General features: G+C 38.6%; 1 protein-coding gene across 3 annotated transcripts in view; it reads left to right on the top strand.

Moving 5' to 3' along the window:
• The window catches only part of LOC146666687 (growth hormone-regulated TBC protein 1), a 63,969-nt gene extending 42,220 nt beyond the window's left edge, over window positions 1-21,749 (top strand). The window contains exons 13-15 of one of the 3 annotated variants that reach the window (XM_085414815.1): window positions 2,251-2,363; window positions 7,225-7,509; window positions 21,177-21,749. In XM_085414815.1, the coding sequence (XP_085270941.1) occupies window positions 2,251-2,363; window positions 7,225-7,509; window positions 21,177-21,243 (465 nt within the window). In that variant the 3' untranslated portion in view covers window positions 21,244-21,749. Of the gene's footprint in view, window positions 1-2,250; window positions 2,372-7,224; window positions 7,510-21,176 lie in introns of those variants that run through there. The other 2 variants (XM_085414816.1, XM_085414817.1) reach the window with 2 other exon arrangements.
• Window positions 21,750-25,708: the final 3,959 nt, after the last annotated feature.

A 25,708-nucleotide genomic window follows, 5' to 3' on the forward strand; every position in this document is an offset into this window, starting at 1 on the left:
GCGGGAGTCGGACTTCGGCTTCATTAACACAAGCGCAGGTAAAACTTGGAGACATCTTGCTTTGAAATACAGCTAAACCATGACAGTAACAGTAGGTTTTAAAGCGTGTAACTCACAGCACAAGCCTTTTTGTATGGAGAATTGTTGTGTCTTCTACTCAGAGATTTAGATAAGATGTTTATTATTACTCATACCTGCATGTTCTGCAAAAAGCTATAGATTGTAAATTACAAGTCCTTTAAGTTTCCGTAAGACAGGTCCTGGACCTTTTTCTTTTTGTAGGGTTTCTCTGATTCACCATTTGATTCCATTCCAGCATAAAACCTTTGATAAAACTGCCCATGTATCATAGTCACACCTGAGTTTTACAGACCTTGTGTATGAACATGTCTAGAGATAAGATTTAGAGTTGCTGGTAGGGAGGTTTTATTACCATTGGACAGGCTTGCCTGGCTGCTTTCCTGTCTTAGTTTGTTGCCCTGAGCTCAATGGCTGCTTGCCGTTGACCTGTTTTTTACTGGACAGATATCAGAGAGGACCTGATCTTGACATCTGTCATATTTTTCTAAATGCCAAAGCCTTACTTTACTACACATGCAAAAGTATACATTTATTATGAAAACTCACTTGTTCAGTATCTTTTTCTTTCTTTTCCATTGTGACTGACACAAGTGTTTGATGACTGAGAAGATAATGATTAATAACCACATCCTTTTAATTATTTTCCATTTAACCCACCACAGAACAAAAATAGAAGGTGTGCTTGGAAACCCGATCACTGCCGTTGTACGTTACTCTGGTTTTTGTTTTGTTTGGCTCGCTAATAATAAAGTAATATAACGTTCGTATTCACAGTTCATTCAGATTCAAACTTTCTTCCAAGCTGTTCTTTGAGTGCTCATTCCCCTTCACTTCAATTCTTTGCAAGATTTCCTGCCGTTTGGAGACTGATTTTTCTCACCTAAATTGAGTTTTCTTTTGTTTTTAATTTAACCAGCATTCACTGAGTGCCAGCATCTATGAAAGCCTTGAACAAAAGACCAAGTGTCTGACGACAAGAGTTTCAACAGCTCCATTCACAATCCAAAATCCTTTAGCTAAAGCCAATCTGGGCAGCAAGAATCACCAATTTGGCATCTCATGTAAATCACTTGTGACACAGCAGGGCTTATCTCTATAGTCCCCATAATGACTTTACATAATGTTTAGTAACAAGGATTTTCTGAACTTCTAACCACAAGTGTTTGTATCCTTACATGCCAGCACAGAAGCAGCTACAGTAAATTTGGAAAAAGAGGATTATTTGTCGGGGCACATTCCTATATCTTAAAACAAATGCTTATTATTTCAAGCTTGGTCTACTTAGTGTAGTTCTTCATTATTAGCCTGATGACTGAATAAATAAACTGGTCACGTTCAGCAGCACAGCTCAGTTAGACAGTGCTGTGAGCATAAAATTGATGGAGCTTTGGGTTATGAAACCACACAGGTCACTAAATCTCTGGAGGTGGTTGCATTTGGACATCCAGCTCTGTTCATTCGTTTGGAACTGCACTTTGACACCACAGCTTGGTACATAAAGGATTTTCTGTGAAAACAACTTTTTTTGTTTAAGTGACCTTTTTGTCACAAACAAACTGTTGCTCTGATTGTCCATGAAGTAAGTGACAGAATAACTGGATTTCTTAGGGTTTTGTGAGAGACTTTGGGCATGCAACCTGGAAACAAATCGGAAGAAATTTAAAAAAAAAAAACCATAAAGATGATCGATTCAAAACTGGAAGTGAAAAATAATAGAAATAAGAGCAGCGAAAAAGAATTGGTGTCCAATTGATCTAGTGTGCCACAAGCAGACAAAGTTTGAAAACATAAAAGTGCAAAGAAGCTTCAGTTAATTCTGTTGAATAACTCTTAGAGGATTTTATTAGCTTGTTTTCTGTCTGCCAATCACGATCCCCGTTCATTGTCTATAAAAGTGTTGAAGTTCAGTTTTGGCACAATCAACATCAACAACAGCACTTTGTGGTAAAGAATCAAATTGTGTAGCATTTAATTTGTGTGTTTGTTTGTTTTTAATTTATAGAAAATGCGCACAGTTGGTATGACACAGTACCGTCTTAATACACATTCATAATTAATGATATTGTGTCACTAGCTGATGAGACAGAATGGGATACATCTCATCGCTGTGATTCAGCCCCAAATCATCTGGTTTCAGCTCCTTTACCAGCTCCTTGTTTCTTCTTTCAGATTCGATCCAGGAGGCGAACGCAGCAGAGAGGCGTCACGAATCAGCCAGTAGTGGAGGAGAGCAGTGACGATGTTACTGTGGGAGATGCAGAAGATTGCGAAAAAACTGAAGGGTAAGGAAGTTTAATTTTGAGATCTCTGTACTCAGCTATATTATTTAAAACTTTATGCTTGACTGTGGTTTAGAACAGTGTCCACTGTTCCACAGTGGATGAGTCTTTTGTTTGTTTGTTTGTTTGTTTGTTTGAAAGGAACAGCACAAACAGATACGTTTGTCTAGGATTTTCCAACGAAATATGTACAATCCACAATAAATCCTTTAGAAGCTTATACACATTAACACCTTCTGATATCATCATTACTCTTCTCTCCATTTCAGACTCCCTTTGTTTATGTACATTAAACAAAGTCATGAAACCCTCTCCTTTCATCAACACCTTTTCTTTTATGCTCATTTAAGTGGTGGGCTCTTTGATTCCCACAATCCGGTAAAATTTCCCCTGCAGCTGTTTGGGCTGTAAGAAACCTTTTGTGCATGAGTCATTAACAAATTGGAATGTGAGATTATAATTTTGTCCTGAGGGCTGCTCATCATCAGTCCCTTTGTCAGACTATGAAACATTTTCATAGTTAGGTGTGTACAAACGTAATTTGGTCTTCACTTTGTAGGGCTTATTCAAAAAACTCTTTATCTCATAGGGACTTTACTGTATGAGAGGTTTTCCCATGCATACTTAAAAGTGAGTAGTAGATACTTTCGGTTGCTCCGAAACTTTAATGGGGTTCCCTCTGCGGATTCATATGCATATTTACTCCAGACAGCCTTAATGCCAGACATGTTTATCCAGGCTTGGGACAGGCACTGGAAGTAAATTGATTTGTGACCTCCACCGCCCATGCATATTTAAAAGTGGTTATGCACACACGCAAATTAGCCCACACATACATAATACAGTTAACAATTAAAAGCATGAGGAACAACACAAACAGACGCAAAAACTCGTATTTAAACATGCATGTCCTAAACTACAGGATTGGGCTAATGTATTTTTTCTTTTCATTCCTTTATTTACAGTAAATATAAAGGGAAACTACAGAAAGGGGTAATTTAATGTCAATGTTATATTTTCCCATTTTATTGGTTTCATTTGTTTCACTGGCCCATTAAACATTTAACTGGTTTTAATTACTTTTAAATATGTTTGGGTAGCTTAACCTTAAATATTTAGTGTAGAGCACTAAGATTTTTAACAATCAAAACCTTCAGTTGTGTTAAAATCTTAACAATATATGTTTTGGAGTAAACACTGTGCCCCGTGCTCTTGCACTCACACCTGCATGCTGCAGGTACTGACATAGAGGCGGATGGTTGATGTCTTCCTGCATGAAATCTGCCAGATTTGCAGTTTATTTGCATGGGTAGACAAACACAGGCAGCTTTTGTCTTACCTCATTTTAAAACAGCTTTTTCACAGTGTAAAACCAACCAGCACTGGATGGAAGTAAGTGAAAAGTGTGTATGTGTGTGTCAAAGAGGAGAGTTGGCAGCACCACAATGAACTACCACCATAATAACATGATTACTGTCACTGCTTTTTTGGTTATTTTGTATTTGTTGTATGTAAAAGTGAGAGTAAGAGGCTGCCTGGGCTGATACTCATTTGCTTTTGTTCGTGCACGTACTCCTAAATACATTTAACAGTCTGGATGCTTCTATTTTTAGTCACAAATGCAGGTGAATCGCTTACACTGTCCAGTTTTGCACACCCTTCTTGCTGTTTTTGTTACCTGGGATACTTTTTTTTTTTGTTAACCTGCCAATCAGGCCGCTGGTTTTGCCAAACACCATGTAATGAAACCTTAATCCTTACATAAGAACACAGACAGTTACAATTTGTGCTTGCTGCATGGTAGCATACAGTCATTAAATTTTTTTTTTTACTTTTACAATTTCACAGTCACTTAAAGTATTGTTCTCTATTGTGAAACCAACTCGGTTTTCAGCAGCTTTTAGAATTTCACAAAAGTCTTCTAATCCTCCCATTGTAATGGTTTTTTCCCCCTCTCATAGGCTGTCACACTCATGTTAGTGGTGTGTGTGTGTGTACATGTGTGTGTACTCATGCATGTGTTTGTGCTCATGTTTCAAGCATACTTGTCATTCCTCGCAGCTTTTGTCTTCGTGTCAAGTGGTTTAGGTTGTTGTAACCAGGCTGTGGGTCACCAGGGGTCACCACTGGGATTATTGTAATAGGGTGGCAAATTAGGGGATGAGGGTTAGGACCAGGCGGTGAAAATGCCTACTGTCTTAACAAGCTGACTTGTCTCACGCTGACTTACCTTTGTTTGAATGATGACGTATTCACAATGTGGAGGTTTAAAAATAGCCAAATCTTGCACCCAATCCTTGGTGAATTGGATGTGCGCCTCCAGAGATTTATGATTGCAAAACTGGTTCGCCGTGTATGACTCCACAGACAAGGTACGAGAATATATCATGGTAAGTCAATAGCGGTTGGTCTTGAGGGTTTGTACTCCACTGCTGTAATTCATATGGGTCCACATTTCCAATGCACACTATTTTTTGCAAGTACCGTCTCTCTGCATCCGGACGCAATCTGTCTCTATACCGTCCTTTTTCTTTTGAGCTGCTTTTAAGTATGGTTCGTAGCAATCTTCCTTCCAACACAGTGTTTGTTTTAATTCGTGGCCTGCCAGTATGGCTCCCACAATGCATTGTTGCGTTATGTCAACTCCAAAGCCCTATAAAACCAAACTGAATCCCCTTCAAGATGAGTTGCGTTCCAGATGCGTTTTTTACAGAAGGAGAAATATTTTGGTATTTAACAATAACGATAATAATACAAGTGTGACTGGATGATATACCTTTTTCAGAGTCAAACACTAATGCAGGTTTAGGATGATAGCATTGGTAATTGTTTTCCATTATCTGAGATGGTAATAGAGCTGTTATAAGTTATTATACAGATTAATTAAACCTCATATTAGCCTGTAAGATTGTTGTCACATTAAGAACACACGTTTTAAACATTAGACCGATTTCTCGTCACGGCAGGTCAGTGAAAATGAAGCAGTTCACACCACCCAAGTGTGAAATTAAAATGTTCAGTAACAAAGACAATGAGAAAAATCCTTTGCACATCTCACTTGTGCGGAGTTTTGCATAATTTAAGTCTGATCCAGTTTGTTAGCTTTGTTCTTTTCTTTTTGTTTCTCAGCAGGGCTTCAAGGATTCAGTAAAAATACATTTTTAACATTGCTTACTGCAAAGGATTTCTAAAATGTTCTTAATTTAATCAGCAAGTCACTGAGAGGGTGGGCGCTGTTCTCTTCTCTTGAGGGCAAACAAAAATACTCAGTTTGCATCAGGATTATTTTTTCTGTATAATGTGTTCACAAACGATTCATATGTTGAACCAGGACTTGAGAGTTACTGTGTGCTCACAGCAAACATCAAAGAAAAACATCTTGCTTAGGATCCTATCATGCTTGGCTAAGTAGGGCCAGCTTCAGCGGGGTCAAAGTTCAGGGATTGGTGGTAGTGTGTGACCCCTGTTACACTAGGAGGTCACACTACTTGAATACCACAGTCACTTGGCATTATACCAAGACTGCGTGACATACCTATCCCTGTGCAGTGTTTGAGTATTTTTGCTTAGCCTTTGTCTCAGAGGTATACTGTCAGACATGTTGAATTTGTTAAGAAACCAGTAGACAAAACATGAAGCGACGTACAGGAGGCAGTCCATCAGACAACAGTAGGAATGCTCTGCGTTCCTTTGTGGCATTTGTCCCTCAGAATTCCCCCTGGCCTCCCTACCTGCCTAAGCAGGCTTACATACATTCAACAGATGTGATACTTTTAATCTTCAAATCTGGATCCAAAATCTATTTGGGAAAGTTCTTTATGGTATGGAATAACTTTTGAAGTCTTGACATTAGCATCATTTTTATGTAATCCCACCCCAGATATTGAGTTTCATTGTATTTTCCATTACAGTATATGCATGTTTGTCATGAGATGGAACAAGAAGCTATACTTGCCCCTAGCTGAGTTTGCTCAATAACTGCAAAAACTGCAAGATGAGAAGAAAAGGTTTTTGTTTTTTTAAAGTTCAAATAATCAGGTGAAAAAAGAGAGAGAGGTGAACATGGTGGGCGTGGTGGTGCATCTGTGAACGATCCACAGATTTACTTGTCAAAGCCTTTTACTTTGGACCTTTTAACTTTTGTTCATTTGATGTAGATCTTATTTTTTGTTTTTGTTTGTGTTTTTTTTTTTCCTTTTTGTCATGTTGTCTCTGAGATGTGAGTTTTAAGGAAAGGTGACATACACATGATTGGGACAAACCTGATTTATAACATAAGACCAAGCTTCATTCACTGAATCACTGAAATCCAAAATCATAATTTAAATTAAAGTCTGATTAACCACCCAGCCCCAAAAACCTGAAGTTAGTGTGACAAATTGTCATGATTGTATATTTAACACATATACATAGAAGAATGTTTGGTGTATAGTAGTGTAAGTAGCCTAAAGGTTTGAAGTACTTGCCCACATCAGGTTTTGTTTTTTTTTTTTAAGTATTTTTCATTCATACTTGTTATGAAGTGTGTTGGTGGCCTACATAATGATCATGTTATGAGGTTACATGCATGAGTAAATGTAAGAGGAATCATAATGTGGTTGAGGTGAATCTAATAAGGCCCTCCACAAGGTCTAGCTTCTTCCCTTATGCTCCCAAAACATTACATTGCATCTTCCTGCTTCATATTCATATAGATTCTCTCACCCCTTGCTGCTGTTGTTTTTATGTATTCATTCCCATGTACAAGTAACTGCTGATCACTTTAGCTGCATTGTATAAATGTTTACATTTCAGATTTAATTGTAGAAATATCCCTCAGTGAAGTGATTCAAATTAACTACAGCCATGTACGATTGTATTTCAGGTCAGAGCAAACTTTAAAGAGGTCAGGTACAGGACCTGTTTGCAAGGTGGTTCACGGTCGGAGCAATCACAGCAGAGTCAAGTCTTTCCGTCTTCTTCGAAGCGTCAAGAGCCCAGTTAAGCAGGCCCCTCCCCCCTCTTCCTCCTCTGTTCCCGCTTCATCCTCCACTGTTCCCGCTTCATCCTCCACTCTTCCATCTACCCATAGTCCACCTTCTACTCTTCAGCCCTCCAGTGTTCCTAAAAGTGGGGAGCAGAACGACTCGCCCAGGACAGCTCTCATCAAGTAAGATCCACAAATTCATTTTTCACCTTCAAATGCCATCAGACTTGCCATACCTCCTGCAGTGAAAAATTAAGAACTTTATTCCCCAGAGTTATACAAGCTCATTTGATATCACAGAATATTAGATTCTTGAAAGTGTTAAGTGTTGTGGGTGTTTAGTTGTACACAGCCTGAGAGCATAAAATTAATTTCATTAAAAGACTAATTTGACATTGTCATTAAATCTCCTTCCACCCAGATTGAATTATTTATCCTCCAGTGACCTCAAATAAATGTGCTGCATGCTAATGTGTTCTCTGAATGAGTCCCACGTTACAAAGATATGAAAAGCTGAAAGCACTGTGAGGTTTATAGCATATCATTGTGACTTTTGTATAAACTCCTATGTTTTTCTTAGTTAAAAGTGGCTTAACCCAGTTTGAAACAACGTGTACAGTTATTATTTTGATTAATCCACACTGAATAATTTCAACACTAACAACTTAATTTGGGGGAAAAAATGTTAGTACGGGATCTAGACAGACGTGGATTTTTAAAGGTAAACTAAAATGGCCAGGCTTGATTGTTTTCAGTCGTATGAATGTATTCAAAAAGATACAAAAGAGCTAAAAACTTACTACATTTAAAATTTGACAATGTTCCATAAATGGTTTCACTTACTGTGGATTTGCTGGATCGTAACGAGTACGTTGGGACAACCTTACTGCTAATTAACAGGCTGTAACCTGCCCAATAAACTCTTTTATGGGCTGATAACGGATATGGAATAAGGCTGGAGACGAGCTTAAAATTAGTTTGGTAAGCAGAGCGTACCACATCACATAACATATCAGGTTTCACAGTATCAAATGAGCCGCTTGTAATTCTGTAATAATGTGGTTGGAGGAAGTGTACTTATTTTACAGGCAGTGACAGCTGCCACAGAAACCAATTTCTTTTTCAGCTTTTGTTAAACAGAAAATTCCAAAGTTGACTGGAAGCCAGATTAATGTTAATTTCCATGCACTGCCATCCTCTACACCCTCCAAGATTCCAAAAACAAGGCAAAGACACATTGAATGAATCTAAACAGTAACAAAATATTAGTACTTTGAGGTACCTCAAAATGGTATATTATTTCTCCTTGTACCTCAAAATGAGGTACAAGGAGAAATTCAGACACAAGTGCCACAAGTAAAGGTAATACTGCTACGAGTTACAAGAAAGTGAAAGAGAATATTGGCTCACTCCTGCTGCCCACCATTACACTGACATTTAGATGTGTTTCACTGGACTAACATGTAAAGATTGTATTAACAACTATATCTGAGAGCACAGTGGCGTTGAATATCATGATATTAGCATGAAAAGCTGTGCAGCACTAATAAGACCCTGTATCCACCTCTGCCTTATGATTGTTGGCTTGTTTATACTTTATGATATTATGTTGTTGCAGTGAATGTTATATTTATACTTTACAGACTTTTTCAATGATATATGAAATCCATTAACCTTTCACTGTGTGCACTTTTCTAGAAACAGGTGGTATGTGGAAATGGCACCAGACTTACTCACCATACAAAAACATTCATTATTCATTTGCTTGGTTGAAGTGCAACTTTTTAATCTTTCATCCTATTAATATTTATGGGGCAGGAGTGGTTAATAATACACCACTGATGTTTCTTTGCTGTCATGAATGTTTAATACTATAAATTGTCATATTTTACCCTCAGAAACACACAAACGTCCGGCTGCCATGTTCCACAAACCTAAAGCTAGATTTCCCAGTGATTATAATCCTTATTAGTATGTACTGTTTCATGCTGTAAACACCAGTGTGTTTATGGTGGGTCTAATGGTTTTATAAGATATGTTGTATGCGAGTGACAAACTACGAGAAAGTGTTGACCCCCTCCTTCCCTCGTTGTGATGCATTGTTTTCCAGTGTTTTACAGTAGGTCAGGGTGGGGACACATAGCACTAAAATAGAACAGTACTTTCCTGTTGAGTTGGTTACGCACAATGCAGGTTTTGTACATCGTGTCCCTCCCAATAATCAAAGGAATCCACATGGTTAACTTACTTTCTTTAACCCCTGGAGGGTCCTAGAAAAATGCATACACTATTGGTCTTAGAGCCACAAATCGACCACGCCCAAAAAAGCACTATAAAAAATTTATATATTAATATTTTTTTCCACTTTAAATTAGCCAATCTTTTAGACCTACTTCTCCTTGAAATATTCATGTCAAGTTTTAATTACATTTCGCGGATTTTAACCCTTTATATCCCGGTTTCGTCACATGAGCGCACTGCTTTTTTTGCCCCAAAAAACAAAAAACTTGAATATTTTCCAAAAAAAACATTTGAGGTAATATTCAATTGTTATTATAATTAGGCCTTTGGATGGACTAAAGATTGGCACCAAGAGTCATTTCGATCGCCTTTTATTTTTTTTCCAGGAGCGCATTTCATAAAATGCACACTATCGACCACGCCCAAAAAGTGCAATAAAAATATTAAATATTAATTTTTTTTTTCACTTTAAATTGGTCAGTCTTTTAAAACTACTTCTCCCTGAAATATTCATATAAAGTTTTAATTATATTTTCGTTGTTTTAACCCTTTAAATTACAAAAAAACGAAAAAAAAAACTAAAAAACTAAATATTTTCCCAAAAAAACATTTGAAGTAATATTTGATTGTTATTATAATTAGGCCTTTAGATGGACTAAAGATTGGCACAAACAGTCATTTCGATCGCCTTTTATTTTTTTTTTCAGGACCAGAAAATGGTCTCCAGGCGGCAAATGCTCCTCCTCTAGCCCGGAATCGGTGCATGCTCCCGGGTTGACTCGCGACGATGACCGGGGCATGTTGCGTCGGACCCCTTTTTCCAACACACACATCCGGTACCACGTCACAACAAATACGTCATTTCCTGTTGATTTAAAAAAAAAAATCCAACCTCAAACGGTCCTGGGGCCGAAAATTGTCCCGCCCGATCAGCGGGCGAAACCGCTGCAGCACGCCGGAAAAGAGGCGTCATTTCCCGCAGGTCTCTTTAAGCAGCCCGCTGTTTTCCAGCCCCGGGTCAAATGTGGAGCAAGGGCGCCACCCGGTGGACAAATAAAAAAATTACAACTCCAAGGCCAGTACTGCAAGCGGAAGCGGAAGCATTACCGATCGAGATCGATTTGACCGTATTTTTTTTGCCGTGAAAAATAGCGTTTATAATGGGTTTCAATGGGGCACAAATCGACCCTAGGATCAATAGCGTAAGTTTATCGCTAGCTTAGCCCCTGAAGCTAATTTCCGGAAGTCATACTGAAATTTTAACAGTAAATGTGACCAAACTTTTTTTTGCAGACTTTCGCTATATTCCATTCAACACTGTGCAAATGGCAGGTAATCAAAATTTGAAAATAGCCGAAAAATAGCCACAAATCGACCCAAGACCCTCCAGGGGTTAATAAGTTAATTGCCATTAGGAATTTTATATTAATTGACAGCTTAGTGACAAATTGAGGAATGAGCAGTTGAAAGTGTGGGAAACAAGGCAATAGGATTGGTATGTGCAGGAAGATGAGCTAAGCTGTCCTGTATTCAGTGCATCAGTGATGGACACCATCTGCCTGCCAGAGGCCCTGACACTCCCAACCTGAAATTACTTTTCCCCTTTTCATAACTTCCATCATGCAGCTCACATCAGGGAATGATTTCTTTTTTTCTTTTTTTTAGATATAACCAAACCAAAGATGTGAAGCTCATATTAAACTTGGCCAGAATTTCTAAACAGCTTCTTTATGTTGGTAAAAGCAGGCAGGCACACAAAAACACAGAAGCCTCGCCCACATGCTGATTAAATCTAATTGGCTGCCCCTCATAAAAGAAGAAGAAAAAAGGGTTAAAGGGTATGTGAACAGGGATGACTTAAAAGCCCCTTTAATTTAAATAACAATAATTTTGGACTTTGAAAGCCATTGGATAAAAGAAGGGACTTGTGCCTATATTTTCTATTTTGATGCCATATTGTGAAATACAACATTAAATACCGCACACTATAACCTATAAAAAGTATAAATAATTTTTTAATCGGGGGTTTGTGCTTTGCTAGCTGTATTGCCTTAGGAATAACATTTTTGCAGTTATTTTCTTTAAAAAAGAAGGAAAGGGCTTTCTAACATTTTGTTCCATTCATAGTCACCAGATGGTGATTGACTGGGGCGACTATTGCTTGAACCATAATAAGAGCAATGATGGTAATGGATTGTCATGACATTTGATGAATGTTTCATTTAAAACGACTTTGTAATTTCTTTGTGGTGATCTCTTGACTCTTCACACCATCATCAGTACAAAATTGAAAATTACAGTTATGACAATAATTGATAAATTGACCATAGTTAGCAAATAATAGCATGCTAGTCCTTTAAATCAGAGGTCCTCGAAAATTTGATGACTGCATACAAACTTACCCTGATGTCATGGCTGCAAAATGAGTGCACACATAAAACACATGTTTGCTCACAGGATGATTGTTTCCAGTATTGGTTATTAGTTGTGTACTGATTGTTCCTTCTTTTAAACAGTAAGTGAGGTGGCATTTTTTTCTTTGACCCAGCAGTATTGGTTAATGTTAGGAATGCTTTAATCAAAGCGACACAATTGCTAGAGCTCAAAACTTGAAGCTGAAGAAAAAGGGCTGGAATTCCTTTTGGGGTTTTTAATGGGGGGTTAAGTTAAATTTGTTTATACGATGCCTTGCCAGGACAGATGTTTTCTGTTTTAGAAATTGCTTTGAATTCAGCTTTGGTCTGTACTTAACACTCTTCTAAAAACCACTAGATCTTGGCCTGCTCACAGAACTTCCCATACTCCTGTGCATCCTCCTGTCTCTCCGTCCATCTGCTCTTTTCCGTCATGTGATCATGTGAGAAACACAAGATAGACACACTAGGAGACAAGAAAACATGTTTTTCTCTCAAGTGTCATAAAACCAATTATTACTGACACGGTGCCAAGTAACTAGTTCAACCAGTATTTTGTCTGCAGTAGAGACAGACACACAAACACTCTTCTTTGTGCTTGAAGTACACATTTGCATTAGGTACAGTGTGTTCTACAGTGTATATTGTTTATTATGAATATTGTTTTTATTGTAAATTTTCAAGGTAGGTTTTTTGTTTTGTTTTTTTCCTTAGAGCAAACATATGTGAGCTGACATTTACTAAGAAACACACATTGTGTCTCTCGGCCATCTCTTCACAGAAACTGGGCGTGTTAGTTTCTTTAATTAAATCCAACTGCAGCCAGGTTCACTTTCAAAGTCTGCTAAAGGATTTCTTTTTAATCGTTTGTATTACTTTATAATAACACAGATATCGTTGTATTCACGACAAATAATGGCATGTATTTTGATTTCACCTTCACTGACTAGTTTACTAAGAAGTGCTGGCTTTATATCAAGGCTACAGATGTCTTATAAATCTACTGAAGTGTGTATCTCTGTAGGCAACAATACAGAGTCACACAGTAAAGCGGTCCTCATGTGTTGAAGGCTGTAATAAAAGTTCACACACATTATTGCAGCAGAACATATGTGACTCTGCAGCGTGGCAGAAGTGTACAAGCTGTGTGTGTGTGTGTGTGTGTGTGTGTCATCTGATCCTCATCTAGGACATATATGCAGCAGCGTAGGAGCCACTACACATGGTACTCACCTCATCTTCTCCCCTCAGGGAAATGTGTTATATACACGTTTTACATATGTGTGCCTTTGAGTCGTACATGCTCCATATAATGAAATGTGGTGTAAAAGGAAAACAAAAACCTTTATGTGCATGAAAAAGTCAAGCGCTTGCATGGATGTACTAGATTCACACGCACACCACCTTTACCATTGTTAAGATGCAGGTGTAGCAGTGTTATGTAACAGGGTAGTGAGGATACAGGATGAATGAGTGGTCAATCACAAGGAAGAAAGGGACAGTGGGAACATTACTGCAGTGTGAGGTGCTTTGGCCAATCACGTGAGACCTTCATCCCCTGAACACTACCAGTAAAGTATGGATTCTGTCACTGGATAGTTTGTTACTTTATAGGATAACGTATTGAGCACATTTAGTCTCTTTTATAATATCTTAAAGCCTTTTTTACTCTGTGTAGTCACAATCTTAAAACATGAAACAACAAAAATCCCAGAAATGATAAACTGATGACCGTACATTCACTAAGCTTCACATAAGATCTAGTGTGAAGTGTACTTGTGATTAGCTTTTTATGTTTAGTGCCGATTGTTCTCGGTGCTTATGACGCACTGTTTGACTGAGTCTTATACGAAAGCTCCTTCTGTTAGTAAGAATATTAAAGTTTATACCAAATGAATATGTCCACACTATAAAGACAATGCACAGCCATAGCAAACACAGCACTGAAAATGTACACTAATGTAAGCAGTGAAAGTCTGCTAAAGCTTTTCAGCTAAGCAGCGGTTTTACTTTTCATTTTACTTACCTGTGTGCTACTTTGCCATCTAGTTTACTACTAAAAAAAACTGCCAGTGAAGCAAGCTTCTACTTGGCTAACCTTTTTTTGCAGTAATAACCATCATCACTCACTAGTTTGGTTTTGTGTTTTTGTTTTTAATAAGAAAGAAAGAGAGAAATAGAAATTCACACCAAACAAGACCTGAATTTGATAAAAATTTAAAATTTTATAGTAAAAACCACTATTACAGTCTAATATCAGCATCTGTCCTTTTTGTCTTATTACCTTCTCCTTTCTTCGTAGCAAATTTATGTATTTTCATTTGTATATAATTATATCTCTCTCACTGCCTCTGGCAGTTTAAAAATATTAAAAGACTGTAGTATTTAGTACACGCTGTTCCTAAACCCAGTTATGTAATGCGACAGCCAAAAGCAATGTGCCTCTAAAAAGTTTCAAGTCTGGTCTCAACTTGCCTGTCGCTCCTGTGACAAGTCGCTAATCCTCTCATGCTCAGCTGTTGTTAAACATGACAGGTTCAATTGATCATGACAGGCTATACTGTGTCATCATTACTGCTGTTTTCCATGTTTTTATTTATTTATTCATTCATTCAGTTTTCAGCTAAGTGCTGTTCCCTTGATACAGTACACCACTCTACTCTTAATCATTCATGACATCATTCCAGATTTCCCAGCGATGCCCGGCTGTCGTTTGTGTGTTTAAACTGGCCTCAACTACTGCAGAGATATGAGCTTATGCACCTGGCTGTACCTGTGTGAATTTTAAGGTCACACATGCATAAAAACATAGCAAAAAGAAAAAAACAGCAGGAGTTGCACTGATATCCCACGCAGTGATTATGGCTTGATCATACATACCTTATATAACACCCACTCTACTTGGCATGTCATCCCTGAAGCCTGGGAGGCTTTAATGACAAAGTAAAAGGTGATTTTTGGCTGTTTTGGAACTGACGAATGTTGGCGTACTGTTACTTCTGCTATTACTACTTCTATTTACCATATCACCAGAGTCGATTTTCCATGTTGACAGTATTATAAGGGCTAACCTTTGCACTGTCAGGGGTCAGCCTCAAGGCAGCAGGATGGCATACTGTAAATAAATGGCACCACTGGCCCACACCTTGCTATGTATCTAGAAAAGCAAACAAAAGCTAACAGGTACAAATGTAAAAGTGAGTGAGCCATGAATGGACTACACCTCACTGTTTTTGTAAGGGTTGAATGAAAAGGATACCCCCTCCCACCCCCAAATGGAAGTAATAAATTGGATTAAGCATAAATTTCTCTGTTAGGTACACACTCGTCGTCCGGTTTAACAAAGAAAAATGTCATTTTGTTACTGAAAAATGGAAAAGGCAGCAATGTTGAGATTTCAACCAGAAATATGTCATAGGTTGTTGTTTATCTGCAAGCATAATGAAAGGCTTTGGTTTGAATGATAGTTACAGCAATGAATGGAACAGGTTAAAGTCGCTGACTGTCACACTAAGACCTTTGTGATTGCCAGTAAAAGAACAGCCTGGATAAAAGAGCTGTGCAATCTGTAATTCCTCTGGTCAACAGCCAACGGGGGTATTTTGTGCAAAGATATTAATTCAAGATTTCAGGAGGCTTTATGTCTGAGACTCATTGTGATTTAATCACCAGATTCAAGAACCAGTTGACCCAGCAAAGACCTTCATTTATCTGATCATTTCCTGGGAAAAGAAAAATGGGCAGCATGATATAATCAGCAGGCATATATATATCTGATACTTGTTTAAGTTTTATGTGTTTAAAGATATTTGTGGTACACAGTTTGAAGCTGGACTAATGAGCATGTGTAACTGCAGTAATATTCCTGAAAATTCCTCCCACTATGCATAAAATTAGTCCCAGCATAAGAATTAAAGGATATCTGGATTAGTTTATCACTTGATGATATTTCTCAATACTTTTTTCCAATTTCATTTTATTGTATTTATTTATTTTAAAGTGAAATAAAACTAATATTTTTTTTTTTTAAAAAGTGTTTGGGGAAAATGAGGTGGTCTGTGCTTACTCTGATCGGCATCTTACTTGTCTTAAATAAACTGTCATGCTCGAGTTCTTTAACTTCCCAGAGCTTCCTATTACCCGTAGCCTAGATTGTATCTGATGTCTGCTGTCTTGAGTATAAACACCTGCTGAGGACAGGATGAGGGAGCTGTAAAGGTTGATGTATGACTGAGGTCTTTGTTTCTGCTTGTCAAATGCAGAACTTGCCACTGACGTGTTAAAATGGAGTATTGTATGTTGGTTAATAAAGAAGAGAGGCCACACAGGAAATCTCTGACAAAACATCACAAAGATACAGCCATAGTGAGTTTTCTCGACACTTGAGTAAGAGTCAGATATTCTGTTTGTAAACCCCCCAGTACAACTGGCCTACTCTTCTTTATCCTCTCGCTTGCATTTATCACAGGTGTGTGATTTCAGTCCCGTCCTTGCACTATTTTTTTTTTTTTCCTTCAGATGGTGAAGATGTGATGAATTTCTCTTTATAAATGTTTTTTAAACCACCAGCTTCCTCTGTGCTGTGCGAAAATGTTGTCATGCTAACATGCCACTTCAAACCGTGAATACCTACTCGTTAAACATCAGAATTTTGCAGTTGACATTTAGTGAGTGTAGATGCACAGAGCATGTGCGCCACCTGTAAAGAGAAAAAAAAATTTGTAGATCTGTTTAAACGTTTTTGCTCTTGCTAGTCGGTGCCAAAAATACTATTTGAATAAAGCTAAACAACTTGATTCAACTAATATAGAACAGCAGTTACCTGTTAGTTCAGATATGTTATAATGCCACCTGTTAGATTTTTTTCTATGTAATAGGAAGTGGGGTTTTTTTTTTTTTTGGGGGGGGGGGGGGGGGGTTAAGAAGGTGAAAATTAAGATAAATGGCATCTGTGCAAAACCAACACGGTTCTGCAACACTTTAATGTAGAAAATGAGCTGTTGTATGTGAACTGTGTCAGTGTAAAGTAGCATATAATCATTTGATGGATGAAATGCATAACCACATTCTGCACAGGCTTCTGAAGGCTGCTGTTCTCGCACTCCTGCTGTTAGCCACAGTCAACAAACTAGTACGATGGTGTGTGTGTGTGTGTGTGTGTGTGTGTGTGTGTGTGTGTGTGTGTGCAGGTTAAAGAAAAATAGTAATATTAACTCAACTTAAATTTAATGCGCTTGTACCTGGGGACCCGTAAGTGCAACAGTGCCCATTTCCACAGTGGTTCTCCAAGTGTATCACTGGTGTCAGGTGTCACAGACGCATCATGTACTAAGAAGCCAGTTAAAGCAGGAAGCACAGAGTACCTGAGCCCAGCTTGTGGGTCTTGCTGAGTCACGGCAAAGGAAATGGTTTTACTGGTGCAGCACTGTACCACAGTTTCTCTCGCTCTCCCTCTCTCTCTCTCTCTCTCTTCCCCCCCCCCCTCTCTCTCTCTCTCTCTCTCTCTCCTGTTTCCTTTATGTCTCCTTACAGTTTAATTGAATTTAAATTATGCATGGTGTGTCTGCTAGAGGAGAGTGAGAATAGTAACAGAGTAAGAATGACTTTTCTTTTCATGCCTGTATGTGCCGTCCATATCTGTGTTTGTATACATTACTGTATATTCATCAGTTTATTTTGTAACTTTCCCCAATTACTTTTGTGCACACAGCCTCTAGAGCCTAAAAGCAACCTGAGCTCAGTTTAGCTGACTGATGTTACCCAGCTCATCATTCCCCATTACTGCGCCACACACACAATAGGCTTTACATGATTTATTGTATGAGTGTCTGTGTGAGACGGAGCTTGACACAAGTATGTCACAACCATCTTAGTGTATTTTTAAAAAATAAATAAATTTAAAAAAAAAATCCATCTCTCTGTAGTGTGGTCCCAACCTGATACCCACACTAAATGTTCTAGTAGTGCCATGAAGCTCCTCGTGAGTGCAAACAGCATTAACGCAGCAGTTTTTGTTTGACACGACGGTGAAATATGTTGAAATATGTCAGTGACAAACAGTCTGACAGTTACAGACTGTCAGACTGTAACATGTCAAGAGAGCTCATTGTGCTCACTTTTTGTTAGATATGTTTGGATAAATGTATTGCATATAGAGCTGATGCTTTCACCTCTCGTTCCCTTAACAGAACAAATCAATGTGTCCCTTGTGTATTGATTTAGGGGTCAGAACAATACAGCTCAAATGAAAACCCTGTGACGGGCCCGTATAAAAGCTGTGCACAAATGATTGCCCACAAATCTCAGTGAGCTAAAGCAGTGTGCATTTAGGCAAGAAAACGTTCTCTTAATTAAATATTCTCTATGCACCTTGTGAATTGAACCATGCGTGCAACAATGTCAGATTACAGGCAACTTTATACTTTTTGTTGTTGGGTTTTTTGTTTGTTTGTTTGTTTGTTTGTTTTTTGGGGGGGGGGGGGTGTTCGTTATTATTTGGTTGTGGTGTTTTTTACATTTATGTGGTCTGGGGGAGGGGTAACTTGAGTGTGGTCAATGTAATGGCAGGCAGGAACGAGCAAACTGAATGGTGACTCAATGTAACTTATAGTTATAGCATGTTCATAACATATTTCATACCGTGTACATATTACATACTGTAATAGACCCATTCTGTAGTATACTTACATATCTATATTATTGCTAATATATATTGTAATATATCTATCATGGCTAAAGCACTTCTGGATGGATGCAAACTGCATTTCGTTGCCCTGTACCTGTGACATGTGCAATGACAATAAAGTTTAATTCTATTCTATTCTATTCTATTCTATTCTATGTGGGTTGTTGCATGGAGAAAGGGTTTTCACAAGTTTAGGTTTCCACCTTGAATGAAGGGAGCACACCCATATGCGCAGGCATGTAGACTGTCCAGCTGCACACACAACAAAAAAATCATTAGCCATGCAAGTCCAGATCTAGCAATTGTTCAACAGTGTTTTTCTTGTTTAATAGTGCTTGTGCGTGTGCATTATTCTCCAAATGGTCATTTCTTGTTTTTGTTTGAGCCATGTGTTTTCATTTCTTGTGCCATTCAGCTGTCTCTGGAGGGGGGGGGGGTTTCTTATAGGATTTCTTTGCCTATATAAAGTAATTATTTGAGTTCATTTAAAGGCTGAGCACTGAATACTGTGGGGTTGCTCCATGGGGTTGTGCTGCTTAGTGAAACATTTAAATGGTTATAAAGACCACCTTGGCCATATGCTTGTATAGTATGGGACCAGGTCAAGGAGCACCATTACCATAGTGTCAATTCTTCCACTGAATTACCTCCACTGGCTTGTATAGTAAGACAGCCAGACTGAGGGCTGGTCACAGTGAATGGCTGTTTTGCATCAGGTTGGGTCTGTCTCCAACCACATGCAGCTAAAGCCACCATAGCTAACCTGCTCAGTCTAATCACTTCTCACACACTGACAGAAACACACAATCAAGCCAAACAGCACTGAGTCAATCAAACACAGAGTTGAGAAAAGGCATATTCCCACAGACAAACTTTCATATCTCTTCCAGCCACAAGTCCTCCTTCACATCATCACAGCACAGTCAGACATTTTAATCCAAGAAACTCAATTGCTGTTTATTTCATGTGGAGTTGATGCAGGCTGGGTTATTATTGGCTGGCAAAGGAGAGTGAAACGGCCTTGACGGTAAAGACGGGGTCTCACTGTGCAGTGAAGCATAGCTAGAATTTTCGATAATACTTTGTGTCACAGGCAATGCATCTTTTTTAATTTTGTTCAAAGGCTGTGTATCTATGAAGTGTTTTTGTGTCAAATATTTAAAGTCCTTAGAAACAGAAACAATGAAAAATAAAGGAAGGACAGATGGCATCCGAAATATTCAGAGCGCTGCTCTGTTTGGATCCAAACACGCTTTGTATGCATAACCTCTTTCAGGATGTTTGTACAATATTTGATTCCACGTTGCTGGTTTTCGCCTGACGGATTCTCTTAGATAAGCTGCTGGGTGGGGACAATTGTTTGTGGTTTATTTGGACCCAAGAACATTTTCTACGTCTGTTGGCTTTGGCAGATGAGCTAAATGTCATTTGAGCTCCTGAGAGTGATGATCTGTGGTGCAATTTAAGAGGAGCTGTGGTATGGATGGGATGGGATCATTTCAAATAAATGCCAGAAACCATAATTAATAACTGAATAAACCCACAGAATTGGTTCTGATATCCAGGAAATAAAATGAAATCGTTTTATATTAGTTCACTAAATGAACCAAACTAAATATGTGAAGTCGATCGGGTTAAACTGCTGCATCTGGGTGTAGCAGTCAGATCCCAGAACATAATTATAACTCACCAGTGTTGTTTGTGTCTGCTGCCATGTCACTTATTAGTCTGGAAGCTTGGGTATTAAAAAACTGTTCCCATGAAATGAAACCTGTCCTACAGTAAATGTTCAAGATGGAAAACGGCATTAATTGAAAATCACGTTATTGGATTCTGCTTAGATGATAAAGCTTAAGATCTCTTGCAGTGTGTAGGTTTTGTAAACACGCATGTGATGAAGCAACATGTAGGCATTCTGCCAAAACAAGCTTATGAAGTGTTCCAGCTGTGTGTTTGTATTCTCATGATGCTAACTAATGCTAAAGCTAGAGAACCAACCCAAGTTATGATATAAGAATAATGTAACAAAGCAAACATTTCTTCTTGTATATTAAAAAGTAGATGTCCCATTTTCATTGTCATTATTGGTTGCTCACCTCTGGAAAAGGCTGTGTCACACCTTTATTATGTTCTCTTTGAACATTTAGCACAGGATTGATTGGACACATTAGACGATTGTCGAGTAAACGTTATCTTATTCTAGGATTCTATGATGCCAGTGTTTGGCTGATCCCTAGTATTTATGGCAGAGTGACAAATTCACTATCTTTACACACTGAACGTACTTGACATTTAAATGTGTACGATAATGAGAAATGTTAGTAGAGAGATGTTTGGCTCAAAAACTGCAGCACTTCTGTATCACAGTGCCATCAAGCCCTTGGATCTGTGTTTTTTTTTTTCTTTCTTTTTGTTTAGATAACTTGCTAGGATTTGTCATTTAATGTAATCTCCACTTTTTGTTTTCCCCTAAAGTTGAATATTTCTTCACATTTATTTCTGTCTTTCAGGGAGTTGTCATCCAGACAGCAGAACAGCTTCCCGTTCAGGAAGGCCAAAGAGTCTAAGCTGATCTGACACTGAAGGAAGAAGAAAAGATGTGATGGAACAAGGGAGGAATACAGTGCTTAAACCTTACTATGTAGTTTGGTTTGGGATCTGGAATAGTTGGTAAAGGATGTGTGATTAAGTTGCACCTCAAACACACCCAGATCACCTGAGGTCAATCTGATTTTATAGTTTGTGCTGAGCTGTATAGCCAATCTCAGATCAGCCGCAGTGTGAAACCTGCTAACTGTTTTATGTAGTTTGATTGTGTAACTGAAATTTTATTGTGTGCTTATTTTCTGTCTACTGGTGCAATGTATTTCTTCTAGTTGAATCATAAATGCTTAACACTGACATTTTATTCCCTTTAGCAGCTGACACTAATAAATTATGATATTGTTTTTGAAAGTGACACGTTATTTATTTAGGAGCATGCCCAAACTGCACTCTGCGTTGGTTGTGCCAGTTTTTCATCAGACTATCAAAACCACTGTCTTACTATGTAATTATTTTGAACCAGTATTGGAACTCTTATCAGTCACACCCAGAAAGTGTCACCAGTGCTCAGTCTTTGATGTTTGTGTTCACTGCATTTAAATTGAGTGCAAAAAGCTTTGGAAATTGGGTCAGTTTGACTGGTTATTGGTGCAGTTGTGCTCCAGGATAAAAGCGGTGGCTTCTGGTTAAAATGCTGAAAATGACCACATTCTACAGACGAGGACTGTCTTGTTAACATTAACTGTCATTCCTCCCTCGGACTCAAAAATAGCAGGAACAGAAAGAGCAGAATGTTTTTGTAGCACTGCAATAAATATCAATAAGTTCAGGGTGTTCAGTGTGTGCCTTCGATACTGGAGACTGTGGTTTACATTTAATATGACAAAGCTCAATATTAGCATCATTTAATCAGACTTTAACGTAAAGAACTGTGGAAAACAAGAAAACACAAGAACTTTGGTTTGGATTTCAATGATTGTGGCTCCCTCGTGATTTAAATTTTAACCAGGAAGCTTGTGCGTAAGTCTGACTCGTCCTGGTGCTACTTTACGTTAGTATGTAACTCTCTGCGTTCCAGCCACTGAAGACGGCAGTCAAAGCTGAGCACTGGAAATATTTTGAAGCTTATGGTTTAACATCATTAATGGTTTACGTAGCCTTCTAGTAGAAGAACATTTGACTGACATGGAATGACTGAAATAGATTTTTGGGGATGACCCTCAGTTAGCAGCTGGTTGTACTGAAGCTAAGCTGGCAGCTTCTAGCTGCATTGTTAGTTAGCATGATCTTAACATTTGAAACTTGGCAACATTTCAGGCCAGTATGTGTATATAATCTGATCTCTCACCTCCCACAGTTCAAAGTAGAATAATGCAAGTTTATGTGAGTTACAAAAGCAGAAGGGAGTCAACTTGTTGAATGTCACAGATGTGTTTGGAAATGTCTTTAAAAACGGTTTCCTAATAAGTAACTTTTCACAATATCATGTCTATTTCAGAGCATGCAACTGTTTTAATTTAAGATACTGTAGTTAACTCACATTTGAAGTAATTAAATGACGTGACTGGTTTTGGAAGTTAACATGACTGCAAAGATTAAATTTTTAAACTGATCTACTTTGTTTAATTTTAAATTCTGCCTTTTCATTCAAATTCATATTTTATTTGTCACACACAACCATACACAGTACAACATGTGGTGAAATGCTTATTGCTGTGCAATGCCCGACCATTAAATGACAGTGAGATTTAGATTTACAGACTACAAAATTTACAGATTTTAACTTAGAAATTTACAGTAAAAATGTGCAAATAAATAACGATTTACAGAGGAAATTATGAAAGGGAAAAATAAAATTATAAGAAGTGTGCCAATAAACAGAGTGTGTGCGGTGATGCGATGTGTGTGAGAGAGTCCAGTCCTACACCTGGTTCAGGGCAAGAATAGCCTGGGGGAAGAAGCTCCGCCTCATTCTCTCTGTTTTGGCCTTAAGGAAGCGGAAGCGCTTCCCAGACCTCAACAGTGAGAAGAGCCCATTGTTGGGATGGGAGAGGTCCATCATAATCTTGTCTGTCCTGCTTGGTGCTGTTCCCAAACCAGGTGCGAATGTTTTCCGTCAGGATGCTCTCGATGGTGCAGAAGTAGAAGTTCTTATTCTCTCTAGTCTGACTTGTTTCTTTCTGCTTTGAAAAATTCAATGTCCCTTTTCCAGTTTATCCACTCTCCCTCTTCTGCACAGGTCCAAACCATCTGTCTTTCCACTCTTTCTCCAGCTGTCACTCTCATATACTTATTTGTAATCCCGGCCACACGCAACAAGAATCTAAACACCTCCAACTTAACAACCTTCACCACCTCTGCTCCTTGTATACTCATCATTTAGTCTGTCTCCCTCTCAGTCACACTAATGTATTTTGTATTGCTTCTACTGACTTTCATTCCTCTAGTCTCCAGTGCATACCTCCACCCCTCCAGTCTCTCTTCCACCTGCCTGTTACTCTTACTACAGATCAGTACCATCTGCAAACATCATGGTCCATGGAGACTCCTGCCTGACCTCATTTGTCAGCCTGTCCATCATCACTGCAAACAAGAATGGGCTCACAGCTGATCCCTGATGTACTCCCACCTAGGGCTGGGCCATATTATACCGTTCACGGTAATACCGGTATAATGTTAGGCAACGATAGGAAAATGAAATATCGCGATAGAATGGGAGTAAAACGCGCGTGCGCAGTGCCTTTGTTTTCATGTGCACATGGCCGATTGTTGAGTGAAACAGATGAACCAGAATTGGTTTGTAAAAATGGTGCAACTTCCGTGATGTGGAACTGGTTTGGTGTTTGTCCGTCAGATACACAACAAAGCACATTTTTTTGCAGAACATGCAAGCGGCCGTTGTTATTGTCATATTTGTCGGACTAAGATGCTCTTAAATCTGGGAGTAATCTGGGTCCTAAACTCCGTATGCTTCAGGTCAAACAACACTGCAGCATCACTTAGAGTTAAAAACTGTCTAAATTCTTTCATCTTTAATAAAACGATCAGCATTGCTGCTTTACCAGGTGTAACTATGAAGTTTAACTTCCAGGCATCCATGAAAACAAAAGTTATTACATTTAACGGAGTTAGAAGTTAGCAGGAAGCTAGCGGAAGTTAGCTCGCTAGTTTCGCTAGTTACCTAAGCATGATATTGCATGTTCTGACTGAGAGATTTCTGAAAAAAATCAAACGTACAGCTCTGCTATCACTTCCAACATAGATGAAGACGGGAAACTAAACAGCAGTGACGTTTGTAGGGTTACTGAAGTTGGGCTAGCTGGTATATAATGATGTGCTACGTGATCGCTAGCGACACAGCTATGTTAGCATAACATAAACAGTGAAGCTGGAGGACGAACACTAACACTTTTCCACTTATAAAAGTTAACGTGAAGGTTCTTCATGGTTAGAGACAAATGCAATCGCATGGCAGGATGCTGTAAACGGACCAAACTTCAGTCAGGAAAACAACTGAGATAATCCATCCACAATACGAGGTTAGTCATTAATATACTGCAGCAACATGGGAATAGAGCAGCTGCCAGAGAATTCAACATTAATGGTAAATGGCCTGCATTTGTATAGCGCTTTTCTAGTCCCTAAGGACCCCAAAGCGCTTCACACTACATTCAGTCATTCACCCATTCACACACACATTCACACACTGGCGATGGCAAGCTACATTGTAGCCACAGCTGCCCTGGGGCGCACTGACAGAGGCGAGGCTGCTGGACACTGGCGCCACCGGGCCCTCTGACCACCACCAGTAATTAATGAATCAATGGTACAGAAGTGGAGGAAGCAAGAAGAATGAGTTTAATAAAGTTTGATTTATCTGACTGCTTTGTTTCGCTTAATGTGCCTTATAATCCCGTGCACCTTATGGTCCGAAAAATGCGTACTGCACACTGCAGTTTAATGTTGCAAAGCACCTCTTTTTAACTTCAGTGGATATTATACATGGTTATGCTCAGGATATGTCAGCCCATTTCTACTGGAAATGCCTTTTGGTTAAACTGTCAGCAAGGAATTTGCATTTGCACTGTTATATTTTTATAAAGCTTTAATGTACATAAAAACCAGCTTCTTGTTTAAGTGAAAATAAATGGAAGGTTGTCTTTTTGCGCTAGTAATGTTGTGGAGTTGTATTTTGTCTCGCATCAATTATATCGTCGGTTATATCGTTATCGCAAATTTTCAAATATATATCGTGATAAATATTTTTGGCCATATCGCCCTGCTCTACTCCCACCCCATCCCATCTGTCACTCCTGCCGCATGCTTCACCACTGTCATGTTACGTGTCCTGCACCATCACATACTGTACTTCTCTGCCACTCCCGACTCCTCATGCAGTACTATAGCTCCTCTCTTGGCGCACAGATGTGCAACTTCTGATCATCTGTATATTTCTCTACCAACACTCTCAAGGCAAGCATTGCATCTGTAATGCATC

This window comes from Rhamphochromis longiceps, linkage group LG7 (genome assembly GCF_057381845.1).
Source record: "Rhamphochromis longiceps isolate RC_006_pf linkage group LG7, R_longiceps_female_GT1.1, whole genome shotgun sequence".
In the NCBI taxonomy this organism is placed as follows: Eukaryota; Metazoa; Chordata; class Actinopteri; order Cichliformes; family Cichlidae; genus Rhamphochromis; species Rhamphochromis longiceps.